The sequence below is a fragment of the Barbus barbus genome (genome assembly GCF_936440315.1).
Source record: "Barbus barbus genome assembly, chromosome: 16".
NCBI classification, from domain to species: Eukaryota; Metazoa; Chordata; class Actinopteri; order Cypriniformes; family Cyprinidae; genus Barbus; species Barbus barbus.
Window position 1 is genome coordinate 25,962,939 of NC_136744.1, and position 24,014 is coordinate 25,986,952.

At 36.8% G+C, this 24,014-nt stretch overlaps 1 protein-coding gene across 7 annotated transcripts; it reads right to left on the minus strand.

The window, feature by feature from the left end:
- Positions 1-115: 115 nt before the first annotated feature.
- Positions 116-23,594, minus strand: LOC306882656 (leucine-rich repeat flightless-interacting protein 2-like). Of its 7 annotated transcripts, none has more exons than XM_079437457.1 (28): positions 23,249-23,594; positions 22,157-22,257; positions 15,783-15,869; positions 14,698-14,757; positions 13,739-13,792; positions 13,589-13,636; positions 13,210-13,290; positions 12,551-12,595; positions 11,883-11,945; positions 11,636-11,722; positions 11,352-11,399; positions 11,189-11,236; positions 11,039-11,095; positions 8,923-8,988; positions 8,652-8,765; positions 8,094-8,138; positions 6,300-6,434; positions 5,892-5,963; positions 4,656-4,826; positions 4,336-4,428; positions 3,966-4,058; positions 3,174-3,275; positions 2,609-2,741; positions 2,465-2,514; positions 2,267-2,387; positions 2,096-2,175; positions 1,364-1,468; positions 117-1,117 (listed from the first exon to the last, which is right to left on the minus strand). In XM_079437457.1, the coding sequence occupies exons 2-28, from the start codon at positions 22,244-22,246 to the stop codon at positions 1,007-1,009; spliced, it is 2,259 nt and encodes a 752-aa protein (XP_079293583.1). In that variant the 5' UTR covers positions 22,247-22,257; positions 23,249-23,594; the 3' UTR covers positions 117-1,006. The 7 variants fall into 7 exon arrangements, with proteins under 7 accessions (XP_079293588.1, XP_079293583.1, XP_079293584.1 ...); XM_079437458.1 differs by having other exon boundaries at positions 22,157-22,319; positions 23,249-23,387; XM_079437459.1 differs by lacking the exons at positions 5,892-5,963; positions 8,652-8,765; positions 8,923-8,988; ... (8 more) ...; positions 13,739-13,792; positions 14,698-14,757.
- Positions 23,595-24,014: the final 420 nt, after the last annotated feature.

Consider the following 24,014-nt stretch of genomic DNA (forward strand, 5'->3'; position numbering starts at 1 on the left):
CCTTTAGTTAGCAGAATGTCTAAAGTGGACTATCAAAATAAAGTGTAACCAAATTCTGTGGTGTAGAAATTACACTTCACCTAAAAAAAGTCCAAAAATGATTACTGAGAGAGGCAAGTTTGTAAATCGTGTAGTTTATTTACAGTATACTTTGCAGCTGCTTTAGTCACAATCACTGCGCATGAAGTGTCAGACAATTGGTTTCTAGAGTGATTAAAAAGTTGCACCAAACCTGAATACAACAGCGTTGGGAAAGGCATCGAGTGGCATCTGGGACTTGAATCTGAAATCTCAAAATGTCACAGTAGAAACATCGGTCTCTTACTGGGAGTTAAAATCATTATATTTAGTGTAAAATTGATGTAGTCCATTGTGACAAAGCACTTCAAAAAAAAAAAAAAAAAAAAAAAAGCTAACTAAATTCAATGTGCCCTGCAAGCAATCACAATTCATGAATCACCCGCCCATTCATACTGCATTCATTAACACATTTATTTTCAAGAAATATTTTAAATATTTGGAAAAACAAAACAAAAACGCTTAAATTGAAACCATAGCAGACATGATTGATTCTCTATATTGTTCAATTCATGGCCGTACCCTTTATTAAACACATTAATGTTTTTTTGTACCGGTAGAAATATATGCTTTTCCTGTATAGTGTTATAATGCATATAACCCTCGTCCTCCCTGTGAAGGCACATTGCCGTGTAAGCATTTACATGGACGTCGAGGGCCCTGCAGTCATGTCGATTTACAGTTAAAAAGCGCTTTTATAATCGTGCAACTTACAAAAGAGGAGGGGGAAAAAGCACCCAGTCCGAGCTACCGTGATGTACCAAGCTTTTAAAAACAACAAAACCAACAGAAGTACAATATTCTCAGGTTCAGAGCTTCCTCCCTCACAGTGTTGCCTTAGTAGGGTGTAAATCTGTATTTTACCACCAGAGGCAAGGAAACAAGGTAAAGGGCCTGCAGATTTGTTTTGGTGCTGGAGAGTGTGTCTTCACTGCTGGGACAGGAGAGCGTTTCTATTTGCTTTCATCTTCTCCAGCCGCTTTATGAGATGGTTGTTGGTCATTTCCATTTCTTCGATCTTGTCCAGGGCTGTACGCAGCTACGAAAGAAAAAAAAAAGATGTGTGAGAATGACTCTTGGCTGTGACTGCTAATATGAGAAGAGTCTGATCTTCTCTATACTTGGATCAGGTACTATTCTTTCAAATTAACAGATGTTTTCTATTTCCAGGCCCAGAAATCAGAGATTTAAAGTGTCAGGTTATGATTATGGGGACACTGAATGTGTGAAATGCTCAGTATCAGAGATGTTTGAATGGCAGGTTTCCTCAGTGTTGGGTTCATACCTCCCTCTGAAGTTTTCTTTTCTCTGCTTTCAGTTCATCTTCTATCTTTTCTGAATTATCTGCTGCAGCTTTATATCTGGACACCTGTCCTTCAAGTCTGTTTACCTGCAAGGCAAATATGAGAAAAAAAAAAGTGTTATGCAAATATTTAATTATTTTAAGCATTAACCATACTTTATTAAAAAAATAAAATAAAAAAAAATTATTAAAAATTGGCAATATTTTATTTTTTAAAATATTTTTTTTACAATAATTGTAATTATTAGCAATTGATATTTTAAATGTATAATATTTTTCTTTTACATTTTACTTAAATTTAATTAAATTAGTTCTCAGTAATAAAGAAAATGGAAAATGCACAAAAAAAAGTCTTTTGACATATTATTGTCAAAAGTGACAATAATATGTTGTAGCAAAAATGTCATTTCAAATAAACCTATTTTTAAAACTTTCTATTCATCAACCAATCCTTCAAACAATGCATTAGAGTTTCCATCCGAACAGAAAAATATATTTTATTTTCAATTGTGTTTTACAGTATTTTAGATCAAGGAAATGCAGCCTCTGTGATCAAACAAGACTTCTTTCTTTTTAAACTAAAAATTGGTTTTCTGTGCCAAAATATAAATCAATAACACTTCAGTTACATTTCATACTACTTTTATATACTATTGTTACATAGGTTATACTTACTATTGTAATAACTTTATTTTGTTCTAATTATAAACTCACATTTTGTTCCATGGTTGCCATTTCCTGTTCAGCTTTCGAGAGCTTGAATTTGTATTCGCTTATCTGTCTGTTGGCGTCCCCTACAGGAAACAGATGGTATTAAAGCATGGTACATGTAAAGGATGTTAATGCAAACATGAGCGTGTGCACAGCATGCGTCACAGGTCGTACTCTGCAACTCGATGAAATGTAGGTCAGTGCCGTTCTCCATTCCCTCTCCTTCTGTGTAAACACTGTCGATCTTTGAGTGCTTTTGTCTTTCTTCCTCCAGCTGCATCTTCAGTTTTCTGATCTAAAAGAGCGTAGATGTGTTACTTCAACTCAACAATGCCAATAATACATTTTAATTGACTTCATGTACAATCATACCTGGGACAAAAGTTCATCCTTTTCATCCGCAAGCTTTCGTAGTCTTACATCTGGGGTATGAACACAGAAAACAAGTATTATGCCATTGTTTCATACTAATATATATATATATATATAAGCTTGGCAGTGTATGTGGAGACTCACCCAAAGGTCCGTCTCCCGCTGACTCCAGCACCTGCGCTGCCTCTTGTGTGACCACAGTGATGCCTGAGGTAGGGGACTCATGGCTGACGTCTCCGTTGGGCGTATCCTCGGGTATGATGACCAGCCCGTGTTTCTGCCAGAGCAGGAGGGTCACAATAAATGAAAGTATAAATGTTTTTTAATTGACACTGGCCACATACACACTGCAGTGCAGTGGTCATTTCTCTTTTGGACACGCAACGTTTGAGTGAGAAATAACACAATTGAGCTTCCTTCTAAGATGCCGTCTTAAGGACAGATTCTAAAACAGAACTGCATGTCTCCTTTATTGAGAAGGCCACCCCATAATGCACTGTGACAGGCTCAATGAAGAAAAAAAAAAGATCCAAGATGGCAGACAACTTAAGAAAATAGTCAAAAAATACTACCGTAATGTCATGCACAAAGTTGGCAGTGTTTACATGGCCAGTGAAATGCAACTTTCCAGTGAAACGATCTGTTTATTGTTGATATACAGTGCTGATGTCAAGCTTTCATCCTGTGCAGGAGCACTTAATGGACATACCTCTCCCATTCGGCTTTTCCCCTTGAGGTCAGCCAGCTCATCCCTGAGCTCATCTCTCTCATTCCTAATGCAATCAAAGTACTCTTTCTGTCTCTCTAATGCCTGGCCACACGAAGGACAGGAAAAGAGAGAGGAGTGAAGAGAAAAGTAACAAAGAGACAGCAGAAAACACAATGAACAGCCTTCAGTTAGGGCTGGGCAATATAGCTTAAAAAATAAATAAATATATATATATATATATATATGCCCAGCCCTAGCTTTAGTCACAGATGGCAGGATGAAAATAGACCATGCTGACAGATGAACAGTGCAGGAAGTGAAGGAATGCTGTTATTAGTCTGTAGCGCTTTTCTTTCAATCATCTTGAGCAATTCACAGATTTTCATGCAGGAGTATATCAAAAGAAAAACCAATCAATCTTCTGGATGCAATATATTTTCATGCACCATGTGCCTTCAATAGTTTCAACACTATTCTGTGGTACCCAGCACTTCTGGTGTACACAGCTGAAGCTCATGGGATACCAGCAGAGGGCAGCACTTTTTTCATACATTGCAAATATATTCCCCTTGTAGGAACAAGCTCTAAATGTTTACATTTTTACATGCACATTATATTAGCCACACATCAATCCTTTGTAAAAATTATGAGACTATATACATATAAATTTGTTTATATGTATAAGACTGCCTGGCAAAAATAACGTTCATAGATGACTACGAGTTAAATAAACAGTTAATTTGATCAGTTTTTCTGCCATCAATCCAAGCAGCATCTCCTAAACCGTCCTACCGCAATCTTTTTGTCCTTCCAGTTAACAGTTTCCTGCAGGTCAAATGCCTCTCTTGTGAGGTTATCTAGTTTTTGCTGAATTTTCTGGTTCTCCTGGGGATGCGTTTAATAAAGCAGAAAAGGACAGATTCAAAATAGACACAACAAAGAAGCGATGAGACAGAACAAATGAAGGAAGAAAACAGGAGGATCTCAAAGGAGGAAGGTGAATGACAAAGACTCTGAACCTTCCAATTCATGAAGAACATTAAGCACACTTTCACTCCAAGACTTCAAATCATCTATAACTTGATAATTCTGCAAAAGCTTTTAAAACATTAACCTAATGCAAATAAATGAATTTGTGGTCAATTTCTCTTCTGGTCTCTACCTCGATAAGTTCATCTCGCTGACGAATGCCTTCCTTCATTTCCTCTTGTTTGTGCTGTAGGACTGAACACGTGTGCTTCTGCCGCTCTAACTCCTGTCAATCAAAAGAAAAACACATTCGCATCATTATCTGCCAAAGCCGACATCTAATAAATGTATCAGAAATAAACCTCCGATAATACATGGCATTTACAATCAGCTGGGCCTGTGCATTTTGTGGCAATAAGACAGCTGGACAATACAATGTTTTTTTAATTAATTAATTTTTTTATCTGATGAATCATTGTCAAATGAATCAAAATGCTAATTTGTTACAAGCACCTTTGATTTGTCGTCTGCTTCCCTGCGCAGCTCTGACATTTGCTCTTCCATCTCCTCGATGACGTCTTTGAGTGTGTCCACTTGGTAGATGAGGTTTGCCTTTTCATTGTCCAGCTGGGCATTGGACACCATGGCTTTCTTGTACTTCTCCTCCACTTCCGACAGAGAATCCTGATCAAAAGGAGGAAAAATCCTTCACACAAAAGTACTGGAGTAGCTTTACATGCTACAAAACCACTACAGAATGTAATAACAGGCAAATAAAGCGCACACTGACCACTGCACAGAAGATTAGATAAAAAAAAATATGTATAGATAAAAACTGAAAAGTGAAAGTGTAATACAACTAAATATTATAAAGTCGGACAGAAATTTTTAAAGTCAACATGAAATCAAAATATTCCCATTTACTTACTAAACGCATGTTCCTGGTCTTACGGTCCACATTTCTTGGTAACTCGTCCTTAAAAGATAATAAATTGCTCCGCCTCTGAAATTACTTTCCCTTATCAACTCTTTCCCTCCAATCACTTGTCCCCATCCAGGTAAACTACTGTTCAAAGGTTTAGGGTTGTTAAGATTTTTTCATGCAATTATGCTCACCAAGGCTGCATTATTTATTCAGAAATACAGAAAAAACCTGTAATATTGTGAAATATTATTATAACTTTATATATGAATTTGTCATTTATTCCTGTATTCCTGTAATGCCACCTTTTCACAATCCAATCAATTCTTAATAGATAAAATCATGTCCCTAAATAGGTTGCTTGTACCATTTCATGTCGACTTTAACACTGAATAATATATGATATCAGAAATAAGAAGGAACTTCCATATCTATGTCACATTAACCCTTGTCTGTTCATGTACAGTTCCTTCACAGCCTCTCAATGATAACAGGATTTTCAAAGCAGGGTCTCCAACTTCCAAATGTGAACAGGACAAACACTGAAATCCTTTGCACAGTTTATTAAATATGTGTGTCTGCATCCCCGTCCATCTTCTTTATGAACAGCAGTTAGGAGTGAGGCAGAAGACTTCCATGTGACTTTGGCTCTTTAGAGCAATTACGTCTTCAGGCAACACGACTGTGGGCTAAACGTGATCGTAAAGAGCTAATGTAGTAAAGTGAAAGACTCATGCAAGGCTCATGCTTTCAGACTAGGAGTGCTTAGAGCCTGGTGTGTTAGTGGAGAACGAGGGAAGGCATGCGTTGAGCTCAGGACCCTCTACCTTCAACTCTTTAAGACCCTGCATGTATCGGCCCTCTACATCCTGAATCTGGTCCTTTAGATCATAGATGTCCTGTTGAGATGAAGGAATGAATCATGGGAAAGATTTGGCATTCACTGAAGGTCAGAGCGGTGACCTCTGATTGTACATTCATACAAACACGAAAAGGAGAGAGCTTCCCGAGGGCATTCAAACATAAAGAGGAAAGAAACGAAAGCTTTAACAGACACAAATAAAACTGTGAAACGAACAAGTGGATTCTCTGAGATCGGATGCATTCAATAGGAAAGTATGATGCTCTATGCTCAGCCAAAATATGTTCAAAGGCAGGTAGATTCATCTTGTTTCAAGAAATACATCTGTAATTTGTATTACAGTTTTTGCAATGCAAATAAACAACATAATTACCTTTAACTCGCTGATAGAAGCCTCTGCATCCATAACGATGCTTCCAGCATCTCCACTGCCCCTTCTAGAACTGCTGCCTCCAAGAGATGCCAGGGCAGCTGCCGAGAGCGCTGGGGTGGTACATCGAGAGGATGGCTGGAGGAAACACAAGCACAAAACACCCATCAACAATGAATCAAAACATTTTTCAACATCCGTACACCTGTTGGTTAAATTTATTTGCAAATCTTCGGTAGGATACTTGCATTAGGGTGTGCAATATATATCATCTATGATAATATCATAATTATTGTTTCAACAATATGCAATGAGTATATTGCAAAAAACAAAAACACACCCAGAGAGTGAATGCATGCACATTTAGAGTTCACACTTTCACTGCATGATTTAGTTTATTAAAATACATTTAGAATTCCCCCAAAATTCTAAATAACGGGGCAAATATGCCCCAATTTGACTTTTATATTTGTATATTCTGATTAAGTTAATAAAACACAGAGTACAGTTTTTTTTTCTCCAAATATCAGTATTATTGCAAATGTGATATTGATTTAATAAAACAGTCCAATACACAAGTTAATATTAATTGACTTACATTTTAGACTAGTTCCTGTTTTTGTTCTATTTCTTCAACACAAATAGTTTAACAAAGCCACAGCAGAATTGTTTGCGTCTCTGAGTGTTTTGTTACTGAATCTATCAGCTGTTTGAATGAATCAGTTGACTAAATGACTCAATGGCTCACCCATGCAGTGATTTGCCGCCACCTACTGACGATTTTAGGTTTACATTAAAAAGTATATTGCCCTTTCTACCCAAAACTATTTCAAATATCAGTATTCAACCATTTTTATTTTTTATGCATTTGTAACTGCATGTTAACGGCATTCATGTCCTGCATTAAATAGTCTGTGTAAATGCATCTAAATGCCACTCCAGGTACAGATTCTGTGCCACCTCTGCGTTGAAAATAAATTTAGTTGATACTAATTTAATTTGATAGGTAACAGCCCTATAGTGTCTTACTATTTAAATTTATTGATTAAATTTAAGAATCTGTCACAAAAGATGATGCATACTTTTAATTAAGTTAGAAAAATTGTCCTTATAAAGATGAAAATGGCCATAAAATTGTAGAGCTGTAGAGCAACGGCACTGTACGTTGGTGCACTGCCCACAAGGCTATCTGCGCAGATGAAATATCAGTTTTTATAATTATTCCACACCCCTAGTTTGCAGATGCAACTTGGTTATTTCATTTATTCCTGTGATGCAAAACTTAATTTTCAGCAGCCTTTACTCCAGTCTTCAGTGTCACAATGTCCTTCATAATATGCTGATCAAGAAACATTTATAATCATTATTAAATGTTGTGCAGTTTAATATTTTTGTGGAAACTGATATACATTTTTAGGATTCTTTGAAAAATAGAAAATTGTAAAAATAACTATCTAAAAAAATTAAAATAAATAACATTCCAATATTTGTAAAAAATATTAACCTCGTTTAACACTATTCATTTAATTTATCTTTACTGAATAAAATTAATTTCTTTTTAAAAAATCTTACTGTCCTCAAACTTAGTGGTGCATTTAAAAATGATAACAAAAATAAATCACTTAAACCTGCTCTAGATATCCAGAAATGTTACTTAAGCACTGCATGAAAAAACTAAAAAAAACAAATACAGACTAACTTTCCCCTAATGAGAAAAGAAACATAAACTTGGGTCTTAATTATGTTTCAAATATCTCACAACACAGGGAAGTGGAAAATGATCTCTCTTACTCTTACCCGGCTGTAGGTGTCTGTAAACTGCTTGTCACGTTTCTCATCAAGCTGAAAAAGAAGAAAACACCATTAGTCTCATTGGTTACATTTAGAAAAATGCACTTGTCGCAATTTGAATGGCCTGGGTTTTGCCTTCATCCTAAAGTAAGGCAAAGAAAAACGTTAGTATGATGCTATTTCTTGTAGCCTGTTTTAGGCACACATCATGCCACGTAACTCATACAATTTAACCAGAAACCATCAGAGAGTCAGTGCTCCAGCCAGACTTCACCAAAACTCCCCGTTTTAAAATCAGATGTTGACCAACCAAAAGAGACACACACAACAGTTAGGCTAGATGCATTTATACAGGAATAATATATAATATAATAATACCTTCCTAAAAGCAGTCATTAAATAAAACAGAGTCCAGTAGAGTCATTTTGAATGCAATTATTACACAGTATCAAGCCATGCAGAGTAAACCAACTTTAATAACTGAACTATCCCTTTAAGTAACCATCCAGTGCTCTTTAGTCAATGTGTCACATGGGTTAATACTTCATGCATGTCTTGACTTACACTGTCCAGGTCTGGGATGCTCAGATCATCAAGATCAGAGACAATGCTGCCTCTGCGATTAGAGCGGCTGAAATAATCAGCAGCCGTCTCAGAGATATCAGAGAAATCAGACAACTACACACAGACAGACGAGAACATGAGAAAACGAAAGAAAATAAGAAGCTGAAGTGGAAAAGTTTTTAATGATATATCACTGTTTTAATGACAACAGATTATGCGGTTGTATTGTCTGAACACTGGATATGCGGTCACAGTTTCTATTCTGGCTCACCACACTATCCCTTCTCCCACGTCGACCTCGGGATACAGTGCTGCCAGAATCGTCATCAGAGGATGACTGAAAGGTTTAAAAGAGGATGATTCAAAAGAAGAAACGCACATTGCACCGGGAAGAAAACCAAAAACCATCTGTCATAACTGTTAAAGGGATAGTTCACCCCAAAATAATAATTACTCACCCTCATGTCGTTCTAAACCCGTACGACCTCCGTTCATCTTCGGAACACAAATTAAGATATTTTTGATTTATTCTGAGCTCTCTGACCCTCCCACAGACAGCAATGTAATTAACACGATCAACGTCCAGAAACTTAGCAAGGAGATCAGTAAAATAATCCATGTGACATCAGGGGTTCAACCGTAATTTCACGAAGCTACAAGAACAAATTTTGTACGCAAAGAAAACAATGACTTTATTCAACAGTTTGTCTCCGTGTCACCCCAGCGCCATTTTGGAGAGTATCCACTGAACGTAAACAGCATATGCTGTTCTGTGTCAGCAGCACTGTACACGGATACACTGTTTACGTTGTTTTACGCTTTGATCTGAACAAAAACAACATATCCGCGTGGCGCAGTTGACACTGTACAGAATACGTTGTTTGCGTTCAGTGGATACTCACCAAAACGAAGCTCGGGTGACGCGGAGGAGACAAATTGTTGAATAAAGTCATTGTTTTCTTTGCGTACAAAATTTGTTCTCGTAGCTTCGTAAAATTAAGGTTGAACACCTGATGTCACATGGATTATTTTACTGATCTCCTTGCTACGTTTCTGGACGTTGATCGTGTTAGTTACATTGCTGTGTGTGGGAGGGTCAGAGAGCTTAGAATAAATCAAAAATATCTTAATTTGTGTTCTGAAGCTGAACGGAGGTCATACGCGTTTAGAACGACACGAGGGTGAGTAATTAATGACAGAATTTTCATTTTTGGGTGAACTATCCCTTTAAGCAGAACATGCAACCATTTCAATGAAATCACTCTTTTAATAGCACTCCATTTGTAATAGTGACAAGTCATCAAACAATGCCATTGCTACTTAAGATGTTTAGACAAATGCACCACATGCAAAATAAAGACATTGGCGGAATTCCTGCCCCACCTGAAGAGACCAACTATCAAACTACCAACAATGCATCCAATTTTTCGTACTTTCTTAAATGACAAATTATAAGTTTTAACACATTTCTTGACATACTACACTGACAACTGTTGGCTTTAATTTTTGGCTCAGATGTTGATGACCTATAACAAGCCAAGTTGCTTAATGGCACAAGTCCAAAAAAATTTTTTTTTTAATTAAATATTAAAAAGCAAAAGCCACCTCCATGTCTCTATGATATACTGGTACTCTATATACATAAACGTTTGGGGTCTGTAAGATTTTTTAAATTAATACTTTTATTCAGCAAGGATGCATTGAAGTGATCAAAAGTGACAGTAAAGAAATTTGTTACAAAATATTTCTATTTTAAATAAACACTGTTCAAACTTTCTATTAATCAATGAATTCCAAAATAAAAACGTATCAAAGCAACACAACTTTTTAAGCTGTTTTCAATGATGTTTCTTAAGCGGCAAATCAACATATTAGAATGATTTCTGAAGACTAAAGATGCTGAAAAATCAGCTATGCCATCACAGGAATAAATTACATTATAAAATATATTCAAATAAAACAGTTATTTTAAGTTGTAATAATAGTTCACATTTACTGTATTTTTGATCAATTAATTACAGCCTTGGCCGGCATAAAAGCCTCAAAAGCATTAAGAACATCTTACCAACCACAAACTTTTGAATAGTAGGGTATAGCTTTGTCCCTTCTTCACTGTCTATGAAGTTTTTTTTTATAAACAGTAAGTTCAGTCACTTCTGCACACCTCCCCTTAACTTGCTGACAATTTGAGGTATTATTAATGTTCATCACACAGACAATGCATGAGCTACAAACCTAAGCTCAATACGTGGAGTTAGACTAATGCAAACATCTACTTTCAAAAAGTGAATTATCTGAGTGTATAATATAGATAAGCACACACTGGCGTTTCAGAATGAATGCATGCATGAGCAGCTGCTGCAGCTCTGGAAACATACGACGCTCACCACAGGGCTGCTGCGGGTGGAACTGGCACCAGAAGAATACCAGCTGCATTCAGAGGGCTGCGGGGGGAACAACACTGACCACTGAGCTAACACTGCTCCGGGAATATGATAAGATTACTGTTTTAGTATGTATGCTATGGCATCACTTACAGCTCTGGAACTATATGAACCATACAGACCATCATCACATATGGAGGCCTGAGAACACAGATCTCACATTTTTTAAATGAACAGATGACAAAGAGGCTTATAAAACAGAGTGGGGATTAATCACATCCAATCACATGGCAGATGTGCTGAAAATCTGACTGACCACACTATAGCTGCGCGTCAGACCTGTAGAAATGCTGCTGGACGGAGCCTGTGAAGGTCAAACAACAGCTGTCAGATATCTCCACAGACTCAAACAGATGACGCCAGAATAGCTTTTAAAACTGAAGGAACAACCAATACTGAAATGAAAACCTCGACTAAAACGAACTTCATACATCATATAGCAGAATTAGCAAGAAAGAACTTTCCAGGAGGACTTCAAGACTTTTCCTCAAAGTTTTGCTGGGTGAGAATATTAAACATGCAGAAAGGAAGGAGACAAACCCGTGGTGTATAGGTAGAGACAGTAGAGGGAGGAGGTTTGGAGTTCTTTAAGCTGGTGTAGTTTCTTTGGTCATGATACAATCCAGTCTAAGGAAATGGTGTAAAGCAATAGGAAATGAACACAGATATCTGATATGAATCATAGTCACAAATCTGAAATAACATGCTCTAAACCGGAAGAACATGTTCATGATGATGCATCAAGAATGAAGCAGCTTTTGAGTTCAGGGTATTGATCAGTACTGACCAGAAGGTCCTTTTTGGAGCTACTGCCAACAGTTTTTTTGTGAAGATCATTATATACAGAGCTCTGGAAGAGAAGATCACAAATATGTAAAGCTTTCTCTTACTAATGGTAATAACTTACCAATTTTGGAACCAGAAAGGCTGCATGATTTGAGGGGAAAATCCAATCACAATTTTCTGGATAAAAGTTGTGATTTAAAATGTAATTATTTGTTGGGCTGTTTAATTATTATTATTACTAAAGGCAAAATATAAAAAAATAATTTACTAGATTTGACAAATATAAAACTGCAATACTAATATTTATTGCTGTCCTATTTTCATTACAACTGTCCTCTATTTCCTTAATTTCTTCATACAAACATTAAACCACAGAGATTGGCACTTTACTCTGAAACATGCAGCTCATATATTTAATTAAATCAAAGCCATTGCAATTTGATTATCTAAGCCACATCACAAGTTCTATTTTGCTTAATTGTGTAGGCCAAGAATCTACTCTCAGAAATCTAAAGCTATGCTTTCACAGTACAATGCTGGAAAGAACAAAGATCCCAGAGCTGGTCTTCTGCACTAATAAAATGTCAAACTGGAACAATATAAAATACTTAAATGCAGAATTTCTGACACTCAAAGCAGAATAAACTGTAAACCGTCACATATACATACAGTGGAGTGGGAGCTCTTCAAAGAGGAACTACTGGAGATGCCAGACTGCAGAGAAAACAGCACAACCATCACAATCTATGCTTGATATACTGTATAACATGATGTAATCCATGCCACAAACATGCCATGTGCGCTAATAAGGTAGCGTTAACATCAGATCATAAGAAATACCTTTTTGTGTTAAGTGCCCTCAGTCACTGAGTCAGTGCGGTTATGCTTCATTTATAGAAAACCACTCAACGGTGCTAGTCATCAACAGCACAAAGCCTGCCTGTAATGTTCATGCACATCAACCTTGAAGTAACCTACATGAAAATCAAATGTGGCTCTCAGAATATTATTCCTTAGCAGCACTGTCATTGCCTTTTCCAGGTCTGAATTTCATAAATAATCGGATTAAAAAAAACAAATTTTTTCATTTCCATGACCATGGGAATCCTGTATGTCTTTATAAATTAGCTTTAGAATTAAATCATTTCAGTATATAAGCTAAAGTATGTGTTACACAGACAAACTTTCTCGCCAATCAAATAGAGCAAACAATGTTAGTATAATACAGCAGTCATGACAGTCACACAAGAGAAAACAATGTTGCCAAAATACACACACTACAATGTCAGATGGAAAACACACACACACACACACACACAGAGACGTACCACCAAGTCTCTTCTCCGGGAAGAGCTAGCCCGACTGGAGTGATGAGAACTGCTCAAGTCTCGTAAAGACGATGAACTTGACTTTAAAAGCAGAAGTCCAATCGGTAAACATTCATTTGTCAAATTCCATTAGCATGTAAAATGCACTTATTTTAAACAAGCTTTTAAAACTTTCCAGTTTGTGATTACTGGATCAATAAAAATATTGCTGGGGCAATTTTCTATTTGCATGTTACGTACCAATACTTCAAAATAAACAATCATACATAATGTTCAAATGTCTCAAAAATACCTATTTCACATTAGCTTGCGGGCAAGTTTTATTCCACACAATTGAATTATGTCTGAATGCACTTTCATAAAGTCAAGTATGACACACCCTGTAACTTCCGACACTTCGGACTGATGCTGTATCATCATTTAATCCCTGTTGATGAGAAATTAGGAGAAAAAAAGAAATAAGAACCGAATAAAAAAATTTAAAAAAAAGAGGAAAAAGGACTAGACAGCAACATCAGGAGATACAGACCCGTCGACTGTGGCTACTGGAATGATGACCATGACGGGCCTTTTCTGAATCAGCCTGAGATGAACAGAATGAAGAAGATAGAATTTAATCAAAAGAAGATGCATGTTTTAGGTTGTGTTAGTGTTAGTCTTCACTGGCAGTCCTAAACAAACTCTAAACATACTTAACTTGCTGATAGTCTGCCAGAATAAGACCTGTTTAAATTTCAAGGCAAGCATACAAGCTTACTAGCAGCAACATGACAACATTCTAAATGTATCTTAAAATTTACATATTTGCTTTTACTGATGCAAGAAGTTAAACAGTAAATATCTAGCCGAAAATAAATCAATACATATTTTGCACAATGTATTGCAAAATTTTTTTATTATTTGCACGTATATGCACTATACACTATAAAATAAGCAGTTAACACTTAAATACATTAAATATGTAGTGCAAGGTTTTAAACTTTTTTTTTAACCAAGTTTGCTATAAAAACATCTTTAATAAAATTTAAAAATGCATTAAATTCAGTGTCATATTTAAAACATAATTTAGTATTGGCGGCAAAATCATTGTAAAGACATCAGAAATATATCACCCAGCCCATAAAGAAAAGGCCACACAGAGATACTCGTTTTAGACTGATAAAATTTAAATGCTGATGGTAGGTTTACCACTGTAATTTATACAAACAAACGAACACTAAAGCAAATAGATCATGTGCAAAAAAATTCTCCTGAAAAAGTGAATCCAATGCTGTCCTAACAGAATACTATTTTTAAAGACAACAACAGTACCACAAGGGTTCCTTTAAAAACCCAAAAGAGCAAAAGTATTATTAAAAACATGCTTGAAAGCCACATACAAACAACTGAGTGTATGAGAATACGGCTAGCACACTCCCATCTGAAAGCTCTTTATTAGTTAAAGGCGAAAGTACATGCATGTCCAAACTGGCCTAATCTTTCTCATACCATCCATTGGTGGATTTGCCCCCATTTCCTGCTAGAGGAGGAGTGCTGATGGTAAGACAGCTGTGAGAGAGAGACAGCCACAAGACAAACACAAAGGCTTCTATTGCAATTCAATGTGACAGTGGATTGTTTGGTACTTGTTTGGTGAATGTCTTACAGAGAAAAACAAACATACTGATGAACAAACCCATTAACACGCAATTACTCATACTGAAAGCATGTACAAACATATTCTTCAACCCAGTGTAGAACAACTGAAAACGCACAAGTACAGAAAATACCAACAGATACAGCTGACATCGATAACTGAATCATTTACATGTGGCTGCAACCATTGAAAACATACTGTATTGTCAAAGGCTGTTTCCACTTATGAGCTAAGTTAGTCAGCTAGCTAAATCTGGGTTGTGAATCTGGAACTACTTGTAAAAGCAGTCGTACTTTGTCTTCTCAACAAAAATGCTTGAAACAGACAAGCACATTATGCAAAAGGCCACTCAAAAAAACAATCCTTCTGCTTTACAGCAACAAAAGAGGTGATGGTCTGTAGAAGATCAGGCATATTAGGAACGAATCCCAGAGGCTCTGTTCCGAAACCTAGTTAGCTGCCATGCCATTTAATGCCACATAGACAGCATCCTAACCGAAATCAAACCTCATACATGATCGATTTGGAACTAAATATGCAGCAACCCATATGTCATACTAATAGTGCTCATCATATGGGAGACTCAATAGTGTGTTGCATTATCATTTTGCTAAGCATTATGGGATTTTCTTTCTCCATTAAGGATATATGCAACCCTGCATCAATTATGCTGCTAAGTTTTTTGGAACAGACTTCATGTTGAAAGTTTGCCTATAATGCCTTACAATGCTGCCTATGCAGGTAGTTCACTAGGTTTTAGAACAGAGGATCAATGTAGAACATACCTAACTGAAATAATTATAATAAACATGTGGTTCTGGATTTGGGCAAAGGCAGAGGCAAGAGGTATGAAGACCTTGAGAAACCGCACATTGGTGCAACTTCAGCTCTATTCGCTGGTGCCTTTTTCTCATCCCATCTGCTCTGTAGGACTCACCTCTTTCTGCTGCCGCTCCAATTCTCTCATCCGGATGTCCCGAGCCTCAGCACGAGCTGCTCTCTTCGCAGCAAGTCTGGCCTCCGCCTGCACAAAAGAGGAAAGAGAATTTATCTTAATAGCTGTTGCATCAAAAAATCTGAGCAGAAAGCACTCTGTCTGGACGCTTAATGGTATCTTGGACCTGCAATTTTAAAAAGGAGTCATTATTCTGCATATGTCCTGTGTGAATCATTCAGATAACTCAGCGCCTTACAGAACTGACTTTTCACTCACTCACTCAAACACTGCAGGCTATTTTGTTAAACTCAAAATGAGCCAAGAATCATCAATAAATAATTTTATTAAAATAGATTCAAATTGATCAAAAGCAACAGTAAAAACAATGTACAAAATATTTCTATTTCAAATAAATGCTGTTCTTTTAAACTTTTATATAAAATTGCCAACCCTTTGAACAGTAGTGTATATACTTAAAATAAAGAACTGGAATGAAATAGAGGTGCATTTCCGCTGCTTTCTCCACTGTTACTGGCATTTTACGCAGTTGGTTCAAAAGTCATAACATGAATGGAGGACGTCAGAGCTGTGGATAGCGCACATGCTGATGATATATATAAGAGCAGCTGGCGCATGGGACCCATATTCAAACCTGAGTCATGTCTCAATCCCATTGGCCCTCTTTCACCCTCAACTTTCCTGTCTCGCTACAGTCCTATAAATAAATGCCCAAAAACACCCATAAGAAAAAAAAAAAGAGGGGAACAGGCATATTTTCCATGCAATCAACCATGGTTGGGAAAGCAAAATCTTCATAATACACGGGTGGACACGATATAAGAAGAGAGAAACGGCTGGGAGGCTGGGAGGGCATCCCTCTTAAACTTCACTGGACTGTTTAGGAAAACATTTAACGGCTTGAAAGAAGGCATTCAAGAGTCCTGACACAAAACACTGAAAAGGGTGTCCTGGGAAACCACACCTGTCTCTGTAACAACACTGGGCTCTGCAATAAAGCAGCCTACGCTTTTCAGCTTTTTTAAATCTTTGGGTTTGGGTTTTCTGACATCAGGTTGGCTGACATGTTTTTAGAGGGCGGGTTTGGTAAGAGAGGGATTGTGGCTGAAGCAATGGGGTTGGTCTAATTCACGTCTACCGGAAGTACGGCTGATCTCTAACTAGGAGAAAAAACAACAAACATGATTCAGCAGCAGTGTCTAATTTAAGATCAACACACACACACGCACACAGTGCACCAGACTCAGACTACAGGTAAACAAATGCTGGATGATTTCAAACTATTCCTCATGTGACACACATGCAATATAACCTGCTTGCATTTACTAATACCCTACACAATAATTAATTGCATTACATTTCAATACAAATACGTCTTGACAGATTGGACAGTGACTTTGCAAAATATGCAGCCTAACAGCAAACATTTAAACAAGGCTTACGGCAAATCTTTACACATGGTGAGGTTAGAGAGGGTGGGCTTTGTGTGTGTGTGTGTGTGTGATTCTTATGTTCAGCACCTGTTGAGCTGTCTGACAGTTTGACCCGCTCACCAGAGCAGCTCAGCTGAGCCCAGTGTCTCCAGCTCTATATATAGACCAGCAGAGCCTCCGTCATGAGACTGCAACAGCAAATCTGAGCAGGGGGAGACACATTTACTTTACACAACCTCCAACATAGCCATTCATTTATTAGAGAGAAAGTCCTACTGTATTCTGCAGAAAAGGAGCTCCATAGGTGAACAGACCAATGAGATGACACAGCAATCAAAGTCGATATGGAAATGTTTGCAACTGTATTACTGCAGGTCACAATAAAATGCAAAGTATCTATATCTGCAGTGTTTCATTATTCAAAGAGCAATCAACTTGTCGTTTAACAGCTACTTTAAGCATACATTTATAAGACTACAGTTCAAAATAGTGTTTTTACACCACCTGAATATGATAAAGTCTTCACTTTAAAATAATGGCAAGAAAACATGCTGTTCTTCTGGGTTGTCTTTGTGGACTGCAGGCACATCAATGCACAACCAATGTAGTCTGATTCACGAACAATAGACTTATGAACCAGATCTTTCAATGCAAACATGAATGTTTCAATGAAACATTCAAAAAGAATCACAAGTTGCACAAGTTTGAATCAGTCTAACAAATCCTTCACTGAATGAACTCACTAAATCCATTGAGGCTGCTTAAAGAATCAACATTTGACTTACTGAACTGTAAGTAATGATACTTAAGTTGATTGTCTTATGGCTGATAAGTTAGGCCACTGAAACTACAGGTCACTTTACATAGTTAGTATTTTTCAGCAAAGCCTTCATTTTAGTAGAATGTGTCAACCAGCATGTGCCCATCTTTAGTAAACAATGTGAGGCAGTTTATGTGCATTGTGCAATAGCAACATTACATTCAGCCTAACGCTGAACTGATCCAATGGACTATGTCCTTAAGTACCACAAACGCACTTAAATTAAAAAAAATAAATAAACTATTAATAAATAGATATAAAACGTTTCATGTACAAGTATTTTTGCATTGCATAAAGTAGGTGTGTACTTTGAATATTACACCTGGCAAAGTACTACTACAGTACGCTGACCAATTTTAACCTCACATTAAACAGAGAGCATTGCAAGCCAGTAATAGCTAAAGAAATATCACACCTTGCCCTAGACACTCCAAGATGAAGGGACAATCTCATTCTGTTGCTTTGTGGCTAATGGACCATGCAAATCACTGCCCTCTGAAAGTGACAAGACTGGCCAGTAGTAACATAAGTGACCTCAACAGGGGGTTGCATGGCTCAAATTCACCCCCAGTAACCCTGACCATGCACAGACAAATCAAACGGCATGCTTTCGGTTAACAGAGATTTCTTTTAACCATTAGGGAGTTTCCTCCGCAGCAGGCACAAAATGGGTGGATCCAAAGGCAGGCTCAATGAAACAAGCAAAGTTTTATGTGTGCTGTAGGTAGAATGTGATTCATAATCTTTGGACTGCATGGGTGGAGTGAATTCTGCACTTCTAGATACAGTAGATCTAGCTTGCATCGTAATGCAATGGACCAGTATGTAATTCAGCTTCTCTTAACTGTACAAACGTGTGATTGAGAAGTACATGAACTCCAGCAGTGCACAGGACAAGCTGCCAAACTTCTCTCAGTGCGCGAATAAATCATCCTTACATATTTAGATATTTAACAAACATCCTCAATCTGGCTGCAGTTTCACTTCTGCAGTACAGCTCACACCCTGTAGCTTTAGATTTGAATGTTTCCTCTTTTAAAACATCCTTATATGGTCCATATTAAGGAGATATTGCTGCATGAATTTGCTTTTTCATTGACAGTATCAGAAGGAAACAACTGTCTTTCATTTCCTTCATGTTACAGACTGAACAAACAGTTGACTAGAAAAAAAAAGGTATAATGTTTTAGAAACCTACCCTTGTTTTTCTTTCCCTTACTAAACTGTAGCAGAAAAGCCTTGGTATTTATATCAAATCCCTATTTTAAAGTCGACGCAATATAGAAATTGCAATTATCTTTTCTTCCTTATTTTAAACAGCTTCTTGAAAAAAAGGTGCAAATCATCAGAGAAGTTGATGTGATGGGAAGGGGAACATATTTTATATTTTTAAATATTTAAAAAATGTAATGATGTGCACAGATAAATAATTTAAAATAATAATAATAACAATAAAAAAATCTATATTCCATTAAAAATAGGAATTGGCCATTTTTAGTTCACGGTGCCTTTTAAGATAAGGGAATTGCCAAAAAAAAAAAAAAAAAAAAAAGAAATGAAAAAAGCTGACTAACTGATTAGTGAGGTTGACTAGTTTATCTAGATTTTTTTTGTTTTGATATATCAAGTGCCTGTTTTGATATAGTAAGTGCCAGTTCTGTAATCAACACACTGGCAATGCTGTGCTTTAGCTAAAGCTGTATCACAGCAACAAGAAATGCCTATGCTATGTAATAAACAAGGCATACAAACAACGAAAAATAATGCAGATACCAAATTCTCTAACTCATGATTTTTTATCTGGCTTAGCGACAAGGTCATCCCATTTGGTCACATGGGGGCTCTGTAATTATAAATTTGGGTCATATGAGTTAATTTCAACTCGAAGAGTCCCTAAGCACAGCACTGATAGCAGTCAAGAGTTTTCTGCTTGCAAGAGTGATGGGCTCACACATGTGTGCTGCTGAAAAATCTAAGACAAGTCCATACTGGCTGCTCCCTGCTCAAGCTGCGAGTTAAACTTCATCAGCTGCAGCTCCAACTGGCAGAACCTGAACGTCAACATATCGACACATCACAACAGAGCTATGAGGGACTGACCAACAATATAATGCAGATCCAAACTATTCAGACTTAGATGCAGAGATTAGATAAATAGCAGACATTCACCTTTAACCCCATAAGGCCTACTGTATCATATTTGATACATGCATTTCTAAGGCCTCCAAATTATCAACACTGTCAAAATGTAGCATCTTCTACACGCCTTCTGGTGTCTGACTGGCACTTTTTAGCAACTAAAATGTATTTTAGTATAATTCTAAAAATGTCCACCTACATGTCATTTTGCTCTGAAATCTTTAATGATTTTTACAAGGTAAACATAAGGATAACTTTTATTTTTGTTAGTAACATTTCAAGATGAACACTTTATGGACTGAAGCAACTAAACTAATTATTCATACATCATTTTTAATAAAAATCCTGATACATCAGCCTTTTGAGAAGTGGTTATTTGAACATCTCAATCATCATTATATTGCATTTGTATTACATTAAGTTTTGCCCCCACAATGAAAACTACAGAGATTTGATAATAAAACAAAGCATTTGGATATCTTAATCATCTTAAGACATTTTATTGGAAGATACATTAATGACAACTGACATTTATATGCATTTTATGCAAGTAGTATGTTATAATATTATAAAATTCTCATTGATGGACATTACAAACATTTCAACATCTTGGTCATATAAATAACAACTGAATCAAATTGAATATTTTTTTCAGAATAAATCGGACATGTTTTTTTTTTTCCTTCTGGAGTATGAGCTTCACATCGTCATTATAATACTATATGGGCCATAAAAGTATATGATGCATCAAATAAGATCAAAAACATCAATTGCATATGCAAACTATTCTTCAAACTGTTTCGCAACAAATTGTTCCATTTCCAAAACATTTTATTTCTAAATATTATTTCAAATGTCAGGCTTTGCAGGGTTAATATTTTCATCTTGGATTGTCACTTAAATTCAGCTAAGATCCCCATTTGAGATGTCATAACAGCACGCCCTTTCTCCAAAACACCCCCTTTCAAAGACATGCCAGCAAATTCAACGTCAGCAAACCCAAACAGGCACAATGATTGACAAATGGAGAGTGTTTCTGATTACAAGGTGTTGGCCGCTACCCTAAGTCTTCTTTGCGGTTTACAGAGCCTAAGGCTGTCACAGAGGCAGGTACACATATTCCTGTCAAGTAGTTGGGACATTTTGTGTTTGGCATTTCAAAAAAGCAAATCGCTTACAGCACCTTTAGTACCCTCCAATGTCTCTGATGGAGTATCCTACCCATTCAGAATGCAAACAATGATGGGAAAACGCTGCTACACAAATATACTGAATCCACGAAGAGCGGTTACAGAATCAACATCTGACTCACATACTGAACTGAAAGTTATCACAGCTTTCAGTGATGTCCGAAGTTTTGTTTACATAAGGTTTGTGAAACTTAATTCTGTATCATCGCTGCTTGTTCATATGACCGCATGTATAGGGCTTTGTTTAAAAAAATAAAATAAAAATGATACATATATATATATATATATATTATTTTTTTTTTAAATATTACATAAAAAGTGCATGCAAAAACATGCAAAAGTTTGCTACTTTGTAATTAAGGCAAATTAAGGCATTTTGCATGCAGATTAATTGGGCTGGGTCATGTTGTTTCGTAATGTCCCATATTCATGACTTCACCAGCTGCAACGGCAGCAAAAGCCACTGCTTCTTGTGTCATGTAACCAGACATGCATGTGAAACTGCAAATGAGATTTGTGAGCTACAGCGAAGGGTAAATAATGACTGAATTTCGGTCTGTTTCCCATGAAGTGTGACTTGTTTGTCTTTTTAACTGCTTAACAGTCCAAAATCACTGAATGATTTTGTTGTATGTATGCATAATTAAGTTGTTTGGGTTTGTAACAACAACATCAGGGTGAGTTTCTAGGCGAATGCTTCCTTTATTGTGGTTAGAGGAAACCACCAGCCACAAGATGAGTCAGAAACAGGGGTTACAGGTTAACAGCTCTTACCTCTCTGGCGATGCTGCTCAGCGCCTCATCCTCGGCTGAGAACCGGTCTTTAATCTGGGCCCGTTTTCGTCCTGATCCTGGTGTCCCCATATCAGCAGCAACTTCACAGTGTATGTAGAAAACACTGAATGAGATGTTTATGGTTTCTTCTCACAAAGGTGGTCTATTTGTGTAAAATATAACCTTAATGACCCGTTTTTTGAGACAATAAAGCAATCTAACAGCACACAGCAGAGAAAATTGCACTGACAGTCCTTTTCCTATGCAGGTCTATTAGACTTAACTTTGCATCTTAGTGTGTTATTTCATAAAACATTTCAAATGTATGCTAGATAATGTAGGTTAGATACACCAGGCCTCTCACACTATCTCACACACCCACAAATAGAGGCTTTAGTCATGTGTGTCTGGACTCAGAGCTGATTAACACCAGACACACAACCGAACCTCATAATATAATGTGACAAAGCAGAGAAATATCACAGGCACGGAAGAAAGACTAATTAGTTTGATTCTTTAAATAAAGCAACCTCATCTGTTCTTACATGCTCTATGATCAGATGACAATGACATTTAATAAGGTAATTATTTCAATAAACAAACGAGAGTAGTTTTACCAAAGCATTGTGTATCATGCTTGTCTTATTATGTATAAGTTAAACCCTTGTTGAATGTATCAGGATCTCATAATTACATTTCAACGTAAATAAACCTATAAATAAAAATCTATATTTATATTGATATTTCTGCTGAGGGGCTAAATATAAACCAGCACTCATTCAGCTGTGTGACAGACTAACTTAAAGCCCTTTATTTTCAAGAAAACAAATAAAAAACAAGAGCGCTTCAGTATTAAACAGATTAAGTATCCACCACATAAAGATACATATATGTAATTATTATAAATTATAAATATGCTAGGTAAAATTCAATATTTATGACTCTAGTTAGCGGTTAGCTTGCTAGCGTGTCCTCAAAGACATAAAGTGTGTAAATGTCACTCAAGTCTCGTGCCGTTAATCCACACATTACAGTTTAGTGACCAGCCTGGACTTTCATGACAGTCGGTTCCCGTAAGTGCCGGTTTCTTACCGTTTCTGTTCGTTACCGTTCCGCTCGAGACTCGGGTCGGTTCTGACCAACTGGGACGCGGGCGCGTTCCCGCTGACAACAGAGAGAGTGAGAGAGCGCGCGACACGTGCGCGCGCCTGTGTGACAGCCACAAACTGACACTGTCCGTCCCCTCAAACTCTCCAAAGAAAACGGCTCACGTTAAGTCACAAGAGGCTTAAAAGCACCATAACACCGCTAGCATCAGTTTAATCTCTTTTACAAAAGACCGTAAATGGCGAGAAATGCCGACACACGCTGTTAATGGTCGTTCCTGAGAGTCTGAGGTGTTTTTTCCAGCTTCGCGCTAAAAGCCCCGGATGTTGGAAAAGAGGTGTGGCCTTGGAACACGCCTAGACCAGCTAACCCTAACCAACTAACTATTAGACCCTAACCAACTAACACTAGGCATATTGTAATTGTATGATCTCCACACTGGCTATCAGTGACTGAGTGTAAACCTCATCTGCATTGAGGTGCTTTTAATGTCTCATTTTATTTTAGAAGAACACATTTTCAAGGATAAAACATGCTAATTTCTTATTTTTAATTTTTAGACCACCACAGAATTCAGTGTTCTGTGTTACATTTGTAGTCTTAATAATGACCTCTAGCTGTTGATTTCAAAATATTGTCAGAAAGTTAGCAAATAAAAGACATTAAGATGTGAATTAATTAAATAATTAATTACTAGAATTATTCAAATTGTAAACAAGTAATTCTACTTTAATTTACTGATTGTAAATGC

What these genes read in the sequence shown, in the direction of transcription:
- LOC306882656 (XM_079437457.1), bottom strand. Translation starts at nt 22,246, where the DNA reads ATGGGGACACCAGGATCAGGACGAAAACGGGCCCAGATTAAAGACCGG. An exon ending in TGAGCAGCATCGCCAGAGAG is followed by an intron (nt 15,870 to 22,156) that starts GTAAGAGCTGTT and finishes TCTTTTGTGCAG; the next exon opens with GCGGAGGCCAGACTTGCTGC. An exon ending in GGCAAATCCACCAATGGATG is followed by an intron (nt 13,793 to 14,697) that starts GTATGAGAAAGA and finishes TGTTCATCTCAG; the next exon opens with GCTGATTCAGAAAAGGCCCG.